The 16,371-nt window shown below is 39.5% G+C and overlaps 1 protein-coding gene across 2 annotated transcripts in view; it reads left to right on the top strand.

Moving 5' to 3' along the window:
• The first annotated feature begins 6,793 nt into the window (after positions 1-6,793).
• The window catches only part of pcdh11 (protocadherin 11), a 115,187-nt gene continuing 105,609 nt past the window's right edge, over positions 6,794-16,371 (top strand). For both annotated transcript variants that reach the window (XM_026357222.1, XM_026357224.1), the window contains exons 1-2: positions 6,794-7,135; positions 12,731-13,311. In XM_026357222.1, the coding sequence (XP_026213007.1) occupies positions 12,772-13,311 (540 nt within the window). In that variant the 5' untranslated portion in view covers positions 6,794-7,135; positions 12,731-12,771. The remainder of the gene's footprint in view (positions 7,136-12,730; positions 13,312-16,371) is intronic.

The raw sequence follows: 16,371 nt of genomic DNA, 5'->3' as shown, positions 1-16,371 counted from the left end.
AGAGTTTTTAATACGTAGTCACGATGACTCCGTATTAAATATTCACTACTGTACATTAACTTTGTGTTTACTTTTCTGTGTTGGTGCAGCATATTCAGACTTGCCCAGATATTCTTCAGAAGTTGTTATAGACTTTGAGAAGAAGCCTCTTGCTGCTTCAGTGTGGGATATTCATGGACAGAAAATCAAAGTACAGCTGAGGTCTGGGGAGTCTGTATCTCGGTTATGTTTGGATCAATATGTCTGCTTTTTGCAGATGATGTTGTCTTTCTGCCTTCAATGGCATTTGCATTGAGGCACTTTGTTGCTGAGTGTGGTGCTAGAGTGAAAATACCACAGAAAATACAGAATAAACTGCATGGGGGGGAAAAATGTGGGCCCCAAAAGAACTGATGACAGCAGAACAATATGATGAATCCATGTGTGAGCGCAGATATGTTGTCATGCTAGTCTCCTACTGTTGTGGGGAAACTTTCTTCAAGAAAATGCACGGATTTGCTACCGTTTGGCCCCAGGAGCACAAGTGAGGAACCACCTAGCACCTACAAAGTGACCACTCCAGTATGGAAATTGATGGCTTCTCCTCCATTATCTATGTGAACAAAGATTGTCCTCACTCCAATCAGTCCTAAGACAAGCGAAAGAGACAATGTCTGCCATCTGGGTGCAGGTACATGGTACACATGGTAAAGTATGTGTTTGTCTACTGATAAAGCTTAAAGCACTCTTTTCAGTTAATCAAATGAATAAAATAAAATAAATGTAAAATGTACTGAATGTAGTACTGGCAGAGGTAGTCATGACAGATGAACAAGTCTGTTCTCTGTTCGCGGAGGAGCTAATTTATGTACTGCAAAGAATCAGATATACGGCACAACTTTACCACCAAACAGTTGTGATAAGAGATTTTTCTACTTCGATACTGAACTTTGATAAGGTTTTTTTTTTTTTTTTTTTTCACATAATACAGTCTGTTTCGTCTCTCAAGCCTCAAGCTAAGGAGCATGAAGTCTCAAGAGTGCAAAAGAGATGTCTGCACACATTGTCTTTGCAGTGCCATGTCTTTGGCAAAGGGGGCATCCACAGTTTACAAGGCTTGCCTTCAATTTTACTCATCAAACAATGGTTGTGTACACAGCCCATTCAAGGCAGGGAAAATGCAACACAACGTGACAAGAACATCAAGCATTTGGCCATCTGGGGAGGAAGAGTGCCAAATAATGACTCCTTAGTGATTATGGAAGCACAATTCTTTTCCTCTCATGTCACATACAAAAAAAAAAAAAAAGAAGAAGAGAAAAGAGAGAAATGGTGTGACCATTGATCTTACTATGGGTTCCTGTGGCATTGATTTGATTATTTTATCCCATATGAAATTGAAAAAGTGACGTGCAAAAGAAGCTGCCAATTCCAACACTATCTTGATTGATTTAACACTCCCCCCCACCCTCCCATCCTTAACACACTTCATGCAATTTATTTTCTTCTTGCTTTTGTTGCCACCAGGGCAAGTTCTGACCCCACAAAGGCTCGTCATTAAGATTGAAATCTTCACCACATAAATTTTTATTTGAAATCAATGCGGTGACCTTCACCATGCAGTGGCAAACACATTGTCAAGCCCATGCTAATTTGAAGCACCGTGTTAAACAAGTGTTGCGTGTGTTTCTTAATCAGTCCTCTGTGGGAGATACTGAAGAGGTTAAAACTTCATCATCATGTTTTGTTTTTTGTTTTTTCTCACTTTTAAGGTCATGTACAAATGTTTGTAAGGGAATATTTTTATTGAGCTATTTAATATTTGAAAGTGAACAAAATCAGCATCAGTCTAATTTGTTTTGTTTTTTTTCGCAACTCTTGTGTTTGTGGATGAATTAATGCACAAATGCACACGAATACTGGATGGGACTTTGTTCAGCTGAACGTACAGTATACAGCCAAGCAAACGATTCTAATCTAACAGTGTTGCCCTAGGCTCTGTTTCACAGTAGACAGATGGAAGGAAACATCACCACAGCATGTACGATCGCCTTCATCAACACACAAAGGCTGTTTTAACAGTCAGTTACTTACTTGAGAAGGAGAAAGTTTTCCAGCAAATCGGAATTGATGTGATTTAGGCATCCATCTTAAAAAGGAAACACTGTCACGCTGAAATCGGTTGATGTTCTGCGTGGCTTTTTTTTTTTTGAGAATTTGTAATATTTCGGTTTATTCGGGGCAAAAAAGTTACAGATAAAAGCGGCTGGGTGACACATTTGTTCTTCTTGTGCACTACAAATTGATCTTCCACTGCACGCATACAGAACACAGATGTGTGACATGAACGAGATGAAGAGAGAAACACACTAGTGGAGATTCATTATTAATTTACACACAAATTGTAGTCACACCAACGTATGTTGTCAGTCACAGACACTTTCCCACCCGTGCTATTCATGACATGGAAAAATTTGAGCACAAAGACTGTACTGTGTCACCACTGTTGATAGGTGATTCATAAATGACTAATTAGCCCTGCTGTTTTCACATTTAAAGGTTCATTCTGACTTTTTAAGGAAAGTTTGCTATAACTATTTTTCTTGTTTAACCTTAAAACATTTTATAATTATTCTTGCCATCATAGAAGAATTCCAATAACAGCATCCCTATACGGTCACTTGCCAAGAACAGTTGATGCAGGACTTTATCCACCTGTCAAGGACGAACATGACACGTCTGCAGAAAACCTGTACAATTGCAATTAGTAGTTTTCTACAAGATATTAACACAGATTTGAATTAGTTCTGTTTTAACCTGTACACACCTCTCACACATTAGCTGGTTAGGCCATGTCAACTGACAATAATGGTGCTTGACAGTACTGGCTGCAGTCTAATTGGCATGCTGCATGTCACTCAATGTTAGACCTTTCATTAGTCTACAGACTTCAGTGTTTTTTGATGAATTCTGCCTCATTCTGCTTTAGCCATGCTTCAGCTTCAATCTGACAGGATATTATTGACAGTGGTCCTCTGAGCAACAGTTCCACATCGTCTTTATAGGCTGATAGAGACCAAAAACAAGGGTTTAACATTTCATACAAATATAAAAGTGTGAATAGGGCCCTAGCAGTTATTTGTGGTTCTTTGCAAATCACACATTAATAATGGTTACCTCTTTTAAGAAGAATCCATTTTAAATCTAAACATCTTGGAGCTATGATCATTTAGGGTACAGCATCACATGAGGTCTTAGATGTGGGGTCAATAGCATCACCTGTTAAAGTCACAGTTACTGTTGCTCTCGTATTCAAGTATTTAATTGGCAAAACCCCTGCAATGCGGTGTGTCTGGGAAAAGCGCTATAGGGGCACTGTCAAAAGTCAGAGTCTAAGGAAATTGAACTTAATGGTCAGTTCAAGAAACTTTCAGTTTTGTCTGATATCTGATCACCATTAGGATGTGATTTGCAATCCAAAACTTGTTTTTGCAGAGCATACATGAATATAAAGTAGGCCGAAACGATCCAGTAAATAAATGATATTTCACTCTTGTTTTCACTGTGTCGGTTCAGGTACAAAGAGCAAACACACAAGAGCATAAAAAGCTAAAATAATGCAAGCGAATGCCCTCTTTTTGAATTATGGCAATCTCACATATCGTACCGTACCTTAATAACCATATTCACAATGCTTAAAACAGTAGACTAATATGAATGACACTCTGACACTTTAGTTTTTTTTTTATTTATCTCTTAGTTTTAGCTATTTTTCCTTTGACTTTTTCTTATTCATCTACTGCTCTGGATTAAACTACCGTCACGCATACTGCATATTCATACCGTGTGGAAAAAGTTCAAATATTGTTTCATTCAGGCTTTTTGTCTATCTTGAGTTTCCACACCAATTCTATTCAATTCTACCCCTGTTGCCAATAAGGTAAAAGCAAATATTGAATTGTCCTCACTCTGTCCACTCCATCGTTTTCAAATCTTTTTCTTTCTCCAGAGATCCTTGAGAAAGTCGGAGAAAAAGAAACAGACAGAAATAAATGAGGCAATAGAGATAGTTTCTACTCATTGTGGTAAATCTCAGCGGTTCGTGAATGGTTACCATGGATACAAACCCAGCCTGTATGGATAAGAAAAACTGTTTTGTCAGAATGTCTCTAACTCTTCAAAAATGTCTGCAGTATTTCTACAGAATATACTGTGGACGTATTTGTACTGCTCTCTTTCTGAGTGATATGCTTTGGGGAACGACGTTCTTTTTTTTTTTTTTTTTTAATGCTGGAAAGATCCAGTAATAACAGTTTAGGCTCAAACGCTCAAAAGTAAAAGAAAAGAATCCATGGCAACATTAAACTGAGAGATGAACGAAGATAATGGCGCAGCGGCCGCTGCACTGTGGTCTCTTTGGAAAAGTTCTGCTGTTTATATCTAAAGCGTGACACAAAACCAAAGAGTGACATTGAATCGAGCATGATCTGCAAATAATCTGTCCTTTCTAGAAACCTCTGAGTGTTAATACACAACCACCTCACATAGCTCTGCAACCCCTTCATCCACACCACACCCCCCCTTTCTTTTTTTTTTTTTTTTAACCAGCTGTGGCTGACTGATAAAGTATATTAGTGAGTGAGCTTTTTCTTCCAATTATTTCTTTTACATGTGTGCGTATAGCAGGACATGGATTCAGTGGGAGGCCAACGGCAAGCTTGATTAAAGGCAGTGTTGAAGAAAATGTCTATTATTTGATCATATCTTTATAACATGCGCAGAAAAACAAACAAACAAACAAAAAACAAAAGCGTGTTTTCCTTTTGTACATATTTGAAACTGATTTTCTAAGCAGGGCACCGTGTGTTAGAAACAATTGTTGAATTTAACTGTTATGACCGAAGACCCGGTCAAAAGTTTTTAAGTTAAGTATATATGTTGGTGTCAGCGCTGTTCACTAAAACAGGAATCTGTGCATCGTAAGTGGGACTTTAAGCTAATGTTCTGCTATCTTTAGGTTGTTGTGACAATATAACTAAAGATTTTTGTCATGACTAATTAATCAAGAGTAGAACATTAATCGCCACCAGTGTCAGACATTTTACACAAATAATTAGTCTAATGGTGCACCTATAAATTATGACACTTCAGTATTTAAAGATGGCCCTTCAATTTCCCAGCAGCTGCCACAAGATTATTATTATTTGCCTTACACAGAAATGATCATCTGACCAAATGTTTCCCCCCTCTGTGTTCAGGGATGTGTAGTGTGACATGAGATAATGTGGAGGTAAATGGTGAGCAGGCGCAGAATGCTGTTTATGAATCCTTAGCCAGGGGCTAAACTTGTTAAAATGCCAAGTTGAAGCCATTTTTTTTTTATTTTTTGTATGGGTGATTGGATGAGAACAAGGCTAATCAGCTGGAACACGGCGGTGGCGATCATTGACCTTTGTGTGACCATAACCCTTTATGACCCCAATAAAAGCACCTGTTACAACCTATTTTATAGGGCATTTGGAATGGGGCGCAGAGTCAATGTGCTGCAGTGGGAAAGTGACAGCTTGGTCGTGTTCAATCAGTGATTTTGGAGCCAATCAATATGTTACATTGATACCCGTCTGACTTTGTGCTCCACGCGGGTACAGTCATATTCTAGTGTTGTACTTCAGGAGGTTAAGTAACTTTCAGCATCTATGTGCAGATGCTTCTGATCAGGTATTTGATTTACTTGTCATGTTCAACACCATGGCATTTTTTTTATCTTTCCAGATAACTCCCTCGTTGCCTTATTATCGATGTGTGTATTTCAAGTGTTCAACATGTTTATGGGAATAACCTAAATATTCCTCCCCAGTAATTATTTGACAACATTTCAAGGATGGAAACTATGGAAACTGAACACACCCATCATCATGTTCGTTTCTCCTCTCGTCCGTGATAAGAGCTCTACCGTGGCCCTGTTGACACCTTTGGGAACGTCTGACAAAAGGGATTTGAGCCTCGTTATTATTCAGGTGCTGATGATCTTTGGAAATGGAAAATAAAAAGAAGTACAAACAAGGCTCGGTATAAAAGTGAACAGTGCCCCCCTCTTGCTTTCAGGCTGATTTCTGGAGTAGCGTGGCTACTGCAAACAGCAGAGGCATCAGTGGTCCACACAGACACACACACACGCACACACACACACACACACAGCCCGCCATCCACCTACATCTCAGTGCAAGTACTTCTGCAACGCAGTGCGGCTTTAAGAGGACCGGGGCTCTTAAATCTGCTGTTGGCTCCTCCTTCCGCCATGATGTCAGTCGGAGGGAGAGCGAGAGGGAGAGAGGTGGGCAGTATTGAGGAACTGAGTTCATACAATACTACTGAGACATCTACAGCTTAGCAGACAGATACGGTGAACCGCCTATCCCGGCTCCTGTAAGTGATGCTGCACTGAGGCACACTTTGATCCAACTCCACTGGGGGTGCGATGTGCTCTCCGCATCCCTCCTTTAAGACTTTTTTTTTTTTGGAGGGGAGCGTACACAACCTCGAATCAGTCTGAACAAATGGCTATAAAAATAAATTAGTTTCAGTTCTTTCACCAGAAGTGATTTTTTTTTTTGGTTGTTTTCTCCTTTCGCTCTTGGATTGAAGTTTTACGCGCGGGTCAAGCAGCGTTTTGACGCACACGTGTAAGTTGTGCGCCGGCGATTCTCACGCTGGCAAAAAAAAAAAATAAAGTAGGAATTTCTAAGGCAGACATAGGCTAGAGAGACCAAGTTAATATAAAACAAGCTGGGACCAATGCGTATCTCCGCCCGTGGGATTGCGAGCCCAACACATCCGAAGAGGAATTACAGCGTCTCTTCCAAACTAAGTTGATCGCTGTGCAGTTTCTTTTTTTTTTTCTTCTTCTCTCTTGCACATGAGGACCGCAGCTTATTTTTTTTAGCGCATGGATAAGTTTTTGTAGTGGATAACATTGTTTTTCTTTTTCTATTTGCATGGCATTTTGGTGCCGCTTCTGATGAGGATCCGTTTCTCCTCCTTCCTTTCTCCCCCTCTACTTCACTTTAATTCATGGCACTTCTCTTTTTGTAAATCAGTGATGTCTCTACGCGACGCCGCTCGCGGTTGATTTTCCATCCTATCCAAGCGCAAAAAGGTAAGCATCACGACTTTTGACATCCAAATGTGCTTCACTTTAGTGCTTTTTTTTACGTATTTGCATGGACGTGACTGGTCTCTTTCCTGCGAGTGTCGAACAGACTAATACATGCGATTCATTCCAAATCAAATCTGTCCTTTTACCGGCGCAACATGAACAGAGCAGCACAGGATGGGCGAAAATGTCATTATAGTCTGGAAGGCACTTGGATAAATCAGAATGTGGCCATAGTGGCTAATTTGGATGTTCTGTGGGTTTTCCTAGAGCTGTTCAAAAGACAAAACGGGCGTCCCCCCCGTGCACCTGATGGAAATGGAAATTATCCGCGGACACGGTGCACCGTGGATAATCTAAGCCGAGTTGTCGCATCGTGAACACCGCGCTGTCGGTCACGACTTCGGGGGTTATTTAGCGTCGCTCAACGCCGATCGCTAGATAGAGCCAATTTCTAAGAACATCCAAACTGCAGGGGACTTTTCGGTGCAGGTTTCTCGGCAGCCTGGACGCCGAGCTCGGTGCGTGGGTGCGCGGCAACAGCGCGCTCCTGGTCAAGCGGTACAGCTGTCAGAGACCATAACCTCAGGGGCGATCAGCCTGTCCACGCTCAGGCTCCTGGAAAAAAAAAAAAGAAATAAAAGCCATAATATTAAGACTGACAGTTGGAATAGTTAGGATGTGAAACCCCGCTGGCCTGGAAATGAACCGCCACAGTTGGTTGTTTGGGTTCCTGATATGTTTTAGCTGTTCACTATACAATAGATTATCACTGGGCATGTTTTTTTAAAGACTCCCTCAGGATCTAGTCAATTTAATATTTGCCAGAGAATTAAATCAACCGGTAATGTGAACCTTCTCAAGGTGAGCAGCATATTTTGGGGCTGGAGGCAGTTATATTTAACTAACAGCCCGTTTTAAGCCTTGTCAAGTATTCCTGTGATTTGGAAAATAGCAATAACACCACTTGCTCGTGCAATAAGCATTTCAAATTCACCAGCAGCTGCAGTGCAGTTATCATAGCCTGCAACGTGCTCACACACTGTACCTGCTATAACCATATCTCTGTAACCATACACCATCATTAAAATTGTTATTATTATTATTATTATTATTTTGCCTCAGGCAGATTCAACTAAATATTGACTGCAGAGCAGTGTGTTTGGGAGTTATGACTGCAAACTGTGTCTGTGCTAAAGAGTTCATGGAGTAACTACTTGTAGTCCCACAGATCCCTGCAGGTGTCAAAGACATTTTGTTATGCTTCTAGTTTTGCTTCTATTTTGCTCCAACTCGGTTATTCTTCTAGTTTTCATATTACACTAAATGTGCAGTATAGTGTACAAACTCTTTTAAATTTCTGATTCATACATCACATAAAAATAATCAGTCCATCATTTGTTTAGATCTTTCTTGAATCATTTTAAGACAATCACAGTTTTGCAGTAGTTGAACCGGTAGTCGTTTTCTCTCGCCGTAAAGATTAACATCATACAACTACCTCTAGTGAAATTGCCTATTTCAAAATTGTTCAAGGTGTCTATCCCATTTAGACTTAGTCCTAAAAATATTGTCCGATATGCTTTCTCAGTATTTTCACTTTCAATTTAAATGCAGAATTTAATTTTATGCGTGAGTCACGGTTTCAAACTACAGTTTGAGTTTTCTTTCTTTTGGTTCATTTAACTCTAAGGTTCCTCTAGCAGTTTATTTACTTGTCCACAATGTTAAGATGATTGGACACAGGGTAAGGATTTTCTTCGTGATTCCATCAAAAGAAATAGATTTTAAAGTCATAGTTAACATTCAAGATGACGTAGAGCCATGCTGAAATGATCACACTTGTGTTTAGTATTAGGATTTTACTTGTCTATATTTGTATGGACTGCCCTCTTGAGGTCCATGATTACAATGTTGTAAATTAGTTTGGTAATTTGCTAATGCAGGAGGGTTTAGAAATATTATCAAGTGACCATTTAATTACCCACATAGTGCAACTCTTCATAATCCGAGTCTATCTCAGAATTAAGAACCTGATTGAAATGTGTACAACCACGGGGTTATTAAGCCAAACAGCACTGTCAGACTCACTGCAAACATTGTGCTACATGTAGGTAGCATCAGTTAAATTTAAAAGATTTCTTTTATCTCTCGGTTAAAGACAGACACAGTGATCCCAGTAATACTGGGGGTTAAACATACATCTTTTTGTTTAGTATTGAATCTATTATAAACGTAGTCAATGTAACCATTTAGATCAAGCCTCATTTCCCCCTCTTCCTCGCTTTCCACCATGACTTAGATGATATAGTCATTGTTAAAGTTTCCCAGGAGAAAAACGACTTTTGTACTCCAACCTGTGTGGAGAGAATTGTTCTGGCTATGTGGACTGAAGAAGAACTGAGTGATATTGACAGAGACCTGGTCTGTCAGCCTGTCAGCAATTCTTAAAGCTGTTGAAAGGGAAAAAAGCCCAAGACAATCAAAAGTATTACATCTACCAATGCCCTCTTTTGAAAATCTCCTTTGATCCACTGGCAGTATTGATAGGTACAACAGTGGTGAAAACTTGGCGTTGACAGTTAAAGGACTCCAAATGTCTTGGGTCCCAGCCTCAGACTAACTACACTTTAAGTTCGTGTTGAGGGTATCTTTAGGGGCGACAGTGAGGGGTGACTGTTGTTTTATGTCTTCCCTTTTGCTGCTACCTTCAGTAGAAGGCCTGTCCGTCACATTGTTGTGTAAAGTGATCCATGGCCGGCCTGCTCCTCCTCACTCTGTGGCTCCCAAGAGGGAGGCTTGAGTTTGCCTACTGGATTCAACTTGCTGTCTGGGGCTCAAAATAGCATTTCAGGGGGACTAGTGAAATGTAAGCAAAGGAGACACTCTGACTGACACCTAGGATTTCTTTCTCCATGGCTCTTACTTTTTTCCTTCCAGCACAATTCCTCCTCTCACCTAGCCTACATCTCATAGACAGGTTTATAAAAAGCTCTGACAAAAGAAAAGCCACGGTCATTCTGTGGAATGGTGGTTAAAAGACCTCTATTAAGTTCATACAATAGGATGACAAAACAAAGTTGTAATATGTTGATGTGTAACATGCCTGAGTATTCACTGTCCAGTGATCTACCTTACAGATACAGCTACGTCTTCTATATTACCAGTGTGTCCTTTTTGTTACTACATTTGTACTCCTTCATGTACTTTGAGTCAAAAACATGCAACACCTCCTCATCTGTTGGAACATTATTGTCACTTACAAGGGAAAGGAAATCTAGATCATGCTTTGATCTTTTCAGTTTTTTTCTCACTTCGGCATATCACATCCCATTTAAGAACGCAATTTAAACTTATTATGCGTTGTACAAGCTCAGCCCTGGACTGCCTGGTGATCATCACAGTAAAGCAATTGCTGCTCACTCTCAGAAAAATGCACACTTCAAAGTAAAGTGTGTCACAGTTAGTAATGGGGTATATCTCATCAATATTTTGACACAAATGTACAGCTCTGCCTGTGCTATATGTGTAGAATGAATAATCCTCACACTGACCGATGTCAGCCATTTCTCTTTTTTTTTTTAATGTTCTGTCCAACTATCTTTAATGAGTCTCATGTGACTGCTTTATGAAATGTGTGAAAAGAAATCTGTCTTTAAAGGCTGCATGAATGCCTTGCAATTGTTGCTGATTCAAAACCAGCTTAATTAAATTCTTATTTTTAATCAATTCCCCCTTGTCGGTAGGCCGAGAGCTTCAATGGCTATGAACACTGTTGCCTTGCCAATTTAGAGGACCCCTGTAGTGCAGTTTAGGTAGTCATACCTTTTCTACAGGATGTTGTTTGACTCATGTAAATGGATGGAAATTTCATAAAGTAGGAAATATTATGGTTCCCAAAGAGCTGTTTGTGGTCCCTTGTTACTGCAGTCATGTGTGCGTTTTCAGCACCAGCTGTACATTGTTTGTGTGATGGCTGTCATACACTTTTGCCATACTTTGAAGGGAATGGGCGTTTGATTTCAAGGCAGCTGCCTTATGAATACAAACCAATATCTTGAGGAAAATAATATGGGGTTAATAAACACTCGGGTGCTTGGTGGACCTAAACACACAGTGGGATATGAGCAGTGAAATTATATTAGTCGTTAAATATATTGCACTGGAATACACATGGGGAGCCAGTACTATTATGAGAAGTAAACATAGCTGTGCATTGGTGACATTACCCTAATATGTCATTGCACACTATAAGCAATCTAAAGACCTGTAATGTAATGCAGTTGCTCTATTGAAAAATATCTACTGAACACAGATATACTTTGATAATTACACTATCAACACATTACCAAGACCATAATGTCAGACTCCATTAAAACCTGTGTGGCCAAGCCGTTATAGGAGTCAGTAGTGTAAATGATGTAATTTAATTTGTTAAAGATATCGGAGAATGGATTAAATGAATGAAAGTCAAATTGGAAGCTAGCAAACCACATGAAAAAACTCCCTAATAACTGGCTAAATAACCTACTAATTAACTGGTGGAACACAGTCAATATTTCATGCTAGGATTCGGTATACTGGCAATGAAGGCACTGCATACTATTAATTCTTTTAGCGTCTTGCAATGACCTACTTGGGTTTGGCGATAGGGGTTCTTGCCCTTTGGCAAGCTTTTGTACATATTAAACAGTTACAGATTTTGCAGAACACCATAACAAAACCTATTAATTAATAATATTCTGTGATATAAACCCATATGTGCTGCATTTTCTGTGAAGGGTTTTGTTATTTAGTACAAAATAAGGACTGGATGTTGTTTAAATTTGATGTTGGAGAAAACCCATTCGTCAGGATCTAATGAAGTTATGATTAAATTTCACTAATTTGACTGATGATGGCTCCCACAATAAATACGTTGTTGTCTCCTTCCACTGCAGTCACTCTAAACAGTGCAGTTATATTACTGTGTATGTTTACACACATGGGCGTTCATGAAATATTTGAGAGCTCAGTTGTTTACATTCAAAGCAAATGAGGCTCCCCATTAATAGCTGCTGTCAAGCGCTACAACTACAAGTGTGTGTCTGTGTGTGTGTTCATGCATGGAACCAATGCTGCCTATAAATCAGAGGTAGTCAGGATGGGAGGTGCAGCTTATGAATACCCCTGCACAACTTACATCGCCTCAGATATGAATTAACTTTTCTATCTTTTTCATGCACAGTAGTTTGCGAACAAGCTTTCAAATCAAACTATTTTATAGCAATAGTGAATTCAACTGCTTTCCTACTTCTCAATGGAAATAGGAAATGGTTCATTACAACGATGAAATGGATTGATGGAATACGTGAACTACTAACCTTTATGTGTCTGCTCTCTCAATGGGTGTCATCAAAGGTTAATTGTGTAAAACTGCTGTTAATTTGCTCTCAAAGACATGGGAAGGATGTAGAGTCATAACTAGTTAGGATGAATAGGTCAAGTTGAAAAATCTCCGTTAGGGGAAATAGTACTAATTACAGAAGAACTTAAATGCCATGTACATTGACATTGTTGTGTTCTGTTTTTCTTTTTTGTGCCTTTCTCTCGCCTCAGAATTACTCCTCTAGAAGTGAAGCTCCCATCCACTCCTGAGTATGGACTTAGCAAATCAGGCTCATGTGCTGGTGGCCTTGCTCACCTGTGTGGTCTTGCTATGCCAGGCCCAGGAGAGGGACTACACAGTGAAGGAGGAGCAGCCAGAGAACGTCCGCATTGGCAACCTGCGCAAGGATCTGGACCTCAACTTAGACCCCAACATCAGGCTGTCATCGCCGTTGCAGTTCAAGCCTGTGTACAAGACAGGTGACGTGCCTTTGGTGAGGGTGGAGGCCAACACAGGGGAGATCTTTACCACCAATCACAGAATCGACCGGGAGAAGCTGTGTTCAGGGGTCTTCGCTGAGAAGCGCTGCTACTATGAGATTGAGGTGGCCGTGCTGCCTGATGAAATCTTCCGGTTGGTCAAGATCCGCTTCCTAATTGAGGATGTGAATGACAATGCACCCCTTTTCCAGTCCACCGTAATAAACATCTCCATCCCAGAGAACACAGCCATCAACACTCGATACCCAGTGCCCTCAGCATTTGACCCGGATGTAGGGATCAATGGAATCCAACATTATGAACTAGTCAAGGTGAGGACCACTCCTGTTGTTTTTTTATTCGCTCTCATATATAAAATGAATATATCTATCTTTTTCTCAGGTATAATACTATAATTATTCCTGGGAACATTTTTCTAACTTGCACCGTCTTTACTATGCTTGTAAAGAGAACTAAGTTGTCTGGGAATTAATACACTGGTTGCAGTGTTTGTGTGGTGTGCATGAAAATTGAACCTATTTGAAAGGACGTTCACAAGCACCACAGTGGTGTGTGGTTGGAAATAATGCTGGAGCCCTTGTTCAAAGAGTTTGACATTAGTTGAATGATGAGGTTTTTAAATGAGGCTTACGTGACTACATCTATAAAGAGGCATCTATCACTGTGAGTGAAAAAAAAAACAAACTTTGTCAGCTCTTTTCTAAATATCTGAATATTTCCCTTTAGCATTGACTCTGTCTATTTCACATCTGACCCATGTTGGGTATACAAATAATATATATAAAACAATAATATATGCCATGACTTCTTTATATCCCTGTTTAATGTATGTGCTAAATTGTCAGCTGCCATTAAACAATTAATAATTTAAAGTACCTGGAGTAAGTATATGGAGCTAACTCTCTAAGTAAAGATTCACTTAAAAGTGAAGTTGACAGAGGCTATTACTGAATGTCTACAGCCTCATGTCTTAACTGAAAGCCTACTTGTACAAATTAATGTAGTTTAATGGTGAAAGTTACTAACTCTAAAATATTTGGGTAGAAACCTTGTGATACTGAAATGAGCTGCAACTTGCTATATTGACTTAATAGAAAAATTGATTAAAATGGAAGAGTTTAATAAAATAAATAAGGTTTCTGGAATGCTGAGGACAGAACAATTACAAAAATGCATTGAAACCAAAGGCCATTGTGCTCTGTCTTGAAGAAACAATTACAATGATATTAATGATATAGGCAGTATTCAACATTTTTCTTTCTAGCCTCTTGTATACATCAGGTCTGATGAGTTAAATACAGTAGGTTTAATCAGTGAGCATTATTATTTTTTAAATTATTATCAGTTATGCTTTTCATGATTCAAGATTCAGATTCTGCATCATACAGCTTGCAGCTTGTTGTGTAAACCCCTTATAGTGTTGAAGTATCTAGTGTTCTACTGCTGTAGTATCTCCATATCAAAAATTAATTTAGGCTTAGTATTGAAAATATGACCTACTTTTTCATAATGTAGAATGTGTCATGGAGCCTACAGTGCTTTATAGCCATTAATATTTCCATACTCTGTGTTTCATTATGAGAGGAGACTATAAAGACGGGGGAAGTTTTCACTATGTGCGGTAATATCAGAGAACAGTGCAGGGGAAAGTGCAGACACAGCAAACACTGCATGTCCAATTTCCAGCAACAGGTCACATGTGCTGAATATAGTCGATTAAAAGAAGTGAGAATGAATGTAGGTTCCTCATGCAGAACTAGAAGAAGATTTACCTATTTGATGCTCTATTAAACTGCAGTGCTAGAGTCATTGTTGCCTAATGAAGAATCATCCCCAAATCTAGAAATGTTGGGTGTTATTGTGTTCTTCATTAATAGTCTTGACAACACTATATGCATCATGGATAAATGAATAATGGAGATGACAGGAACCCTGGAGGAAACCCTAAACATAATAAATAAAAAAATATTACTGGATTTGAGAGCGTGGTGTGGGAAATGACAAGTCCATCTTCTCAGTCTCAGATGAAGTTAACGCTGGGATGGAATGAACAGAATCGTTGCCGTCTGTGTCTGCCTTGAATACCAATTAGCATTTTTAAAGAGTCTGCCCACTGCCAAGGCCTCTCCAGCGCAATGTCCTGAATTGTTCATGCCTGGAAAATCACCAACCAAATGTTCCGCTCATTATGATGATCATCTGCAATAATTTTCTTTGCCCTTTTCACAATATAAAGCTTACAAAACCCTCTCATAGGCTGTGGTTGTATTATCTTCTTGCAGTAAATTCTTCTTAGTGCATCTTTGGCACTGCATCCCTGTTTCACTTCTTCTCAGTATAATGTAATTGTGCTTGAGATTAATTTCCCTGTGTTCTGGGTTCCATAGGAGTAAAACACAGGGAGAAGCATTAGAAGGGCCAGAGACATTTTTGACCTTTGGTATCTTTTATTTCAGAAGTACAGTAGAAAGCCAAGGGTTTAGTGGGGAAGGAATGTGAAAGCATTTCCTAGAATAGCTCTTGGCCGCTAAGCCACCCTTGGACTATCTTTGTATGGTCTTGGGAGATTTGTCTCAGAAGCTCCCTCAGAATGGTAGTTTGCCCAGTTTTCTTGTGTTGTGCAGGTCACAATGCTGAAATTGCTACCATTGTGTAGCACAGTGAGCTCTACTCAATGGTCCATCACTCCACATGTAGTGGTCCACCAGAGTTGTCCACATTCTGAACAGGTTGAAGACAGGTGGTAGCTTCTTTTTGTAATGCTTTGTCTTTTTTTTTTTAAGAGTGACAGCAGGTAATTTAATCTTACACAGTTCTCCCGCACCACGCATAATGGTTGGTAATCACACTTTGAGGGAAACTTTGCCATCAGTGTAGTGCAGTGGTGTGTTGCAGCACCTGAACTGCAAAGAAGGTGTCCTAAGAAATGGTCAAGGTCAGAGAAAGCAATCACATGCATGGATGGTGGAGGATCTCCCATGAAAGCAGGTTTGATCACTTTACATATTCCCAGGATAAATCAGAGCCGGACATGGAAACGTACATACAATTTAGGTAAATTGTGCTTTTGATTTTGCCTAGGGCTTTTATTGTTCAAAATTATTAGTTGTATTCATTGTTTCAGTGATGTAGACTCTACATTAGTCACTGCATTAGTCAAGTCTAGTTTATATAACAGATTTAAAAACGTAGATTATTAAGATAATCACACAGTACAGAGAAGAGCAGATAACAAAAGGAAGATCGCATAAGACCATTTAATAAAAGCACTGAGCAAGTGCATATGTATATAAATCTATCTTAAGACATATTTAATGCGGACGGCTTGTTCAAGATCATTGTTCTGCTACTGGCTGGGCTATGCCTCACTG

Source organism: Anabas testudineus, chromosome 10 (genome assembly GCF_900324465.2).
Source record: "Anabas testudineus chromosome 10, fAnaTes1.2, whole genome shotgun sequence".
Taxonomy (NCBI): domain Eukaryota; kingdom Metazoa; phylum Chordata; class Actinopteri; order Anabantiformes; family Anabantidae; genus Anabas; species Anabas testudineus.
The sequence above is the reverse complement of the archived record's forward strand: the minus strand, read 5'-3'. Positions and strand labels throughout refer to the sequence as shown.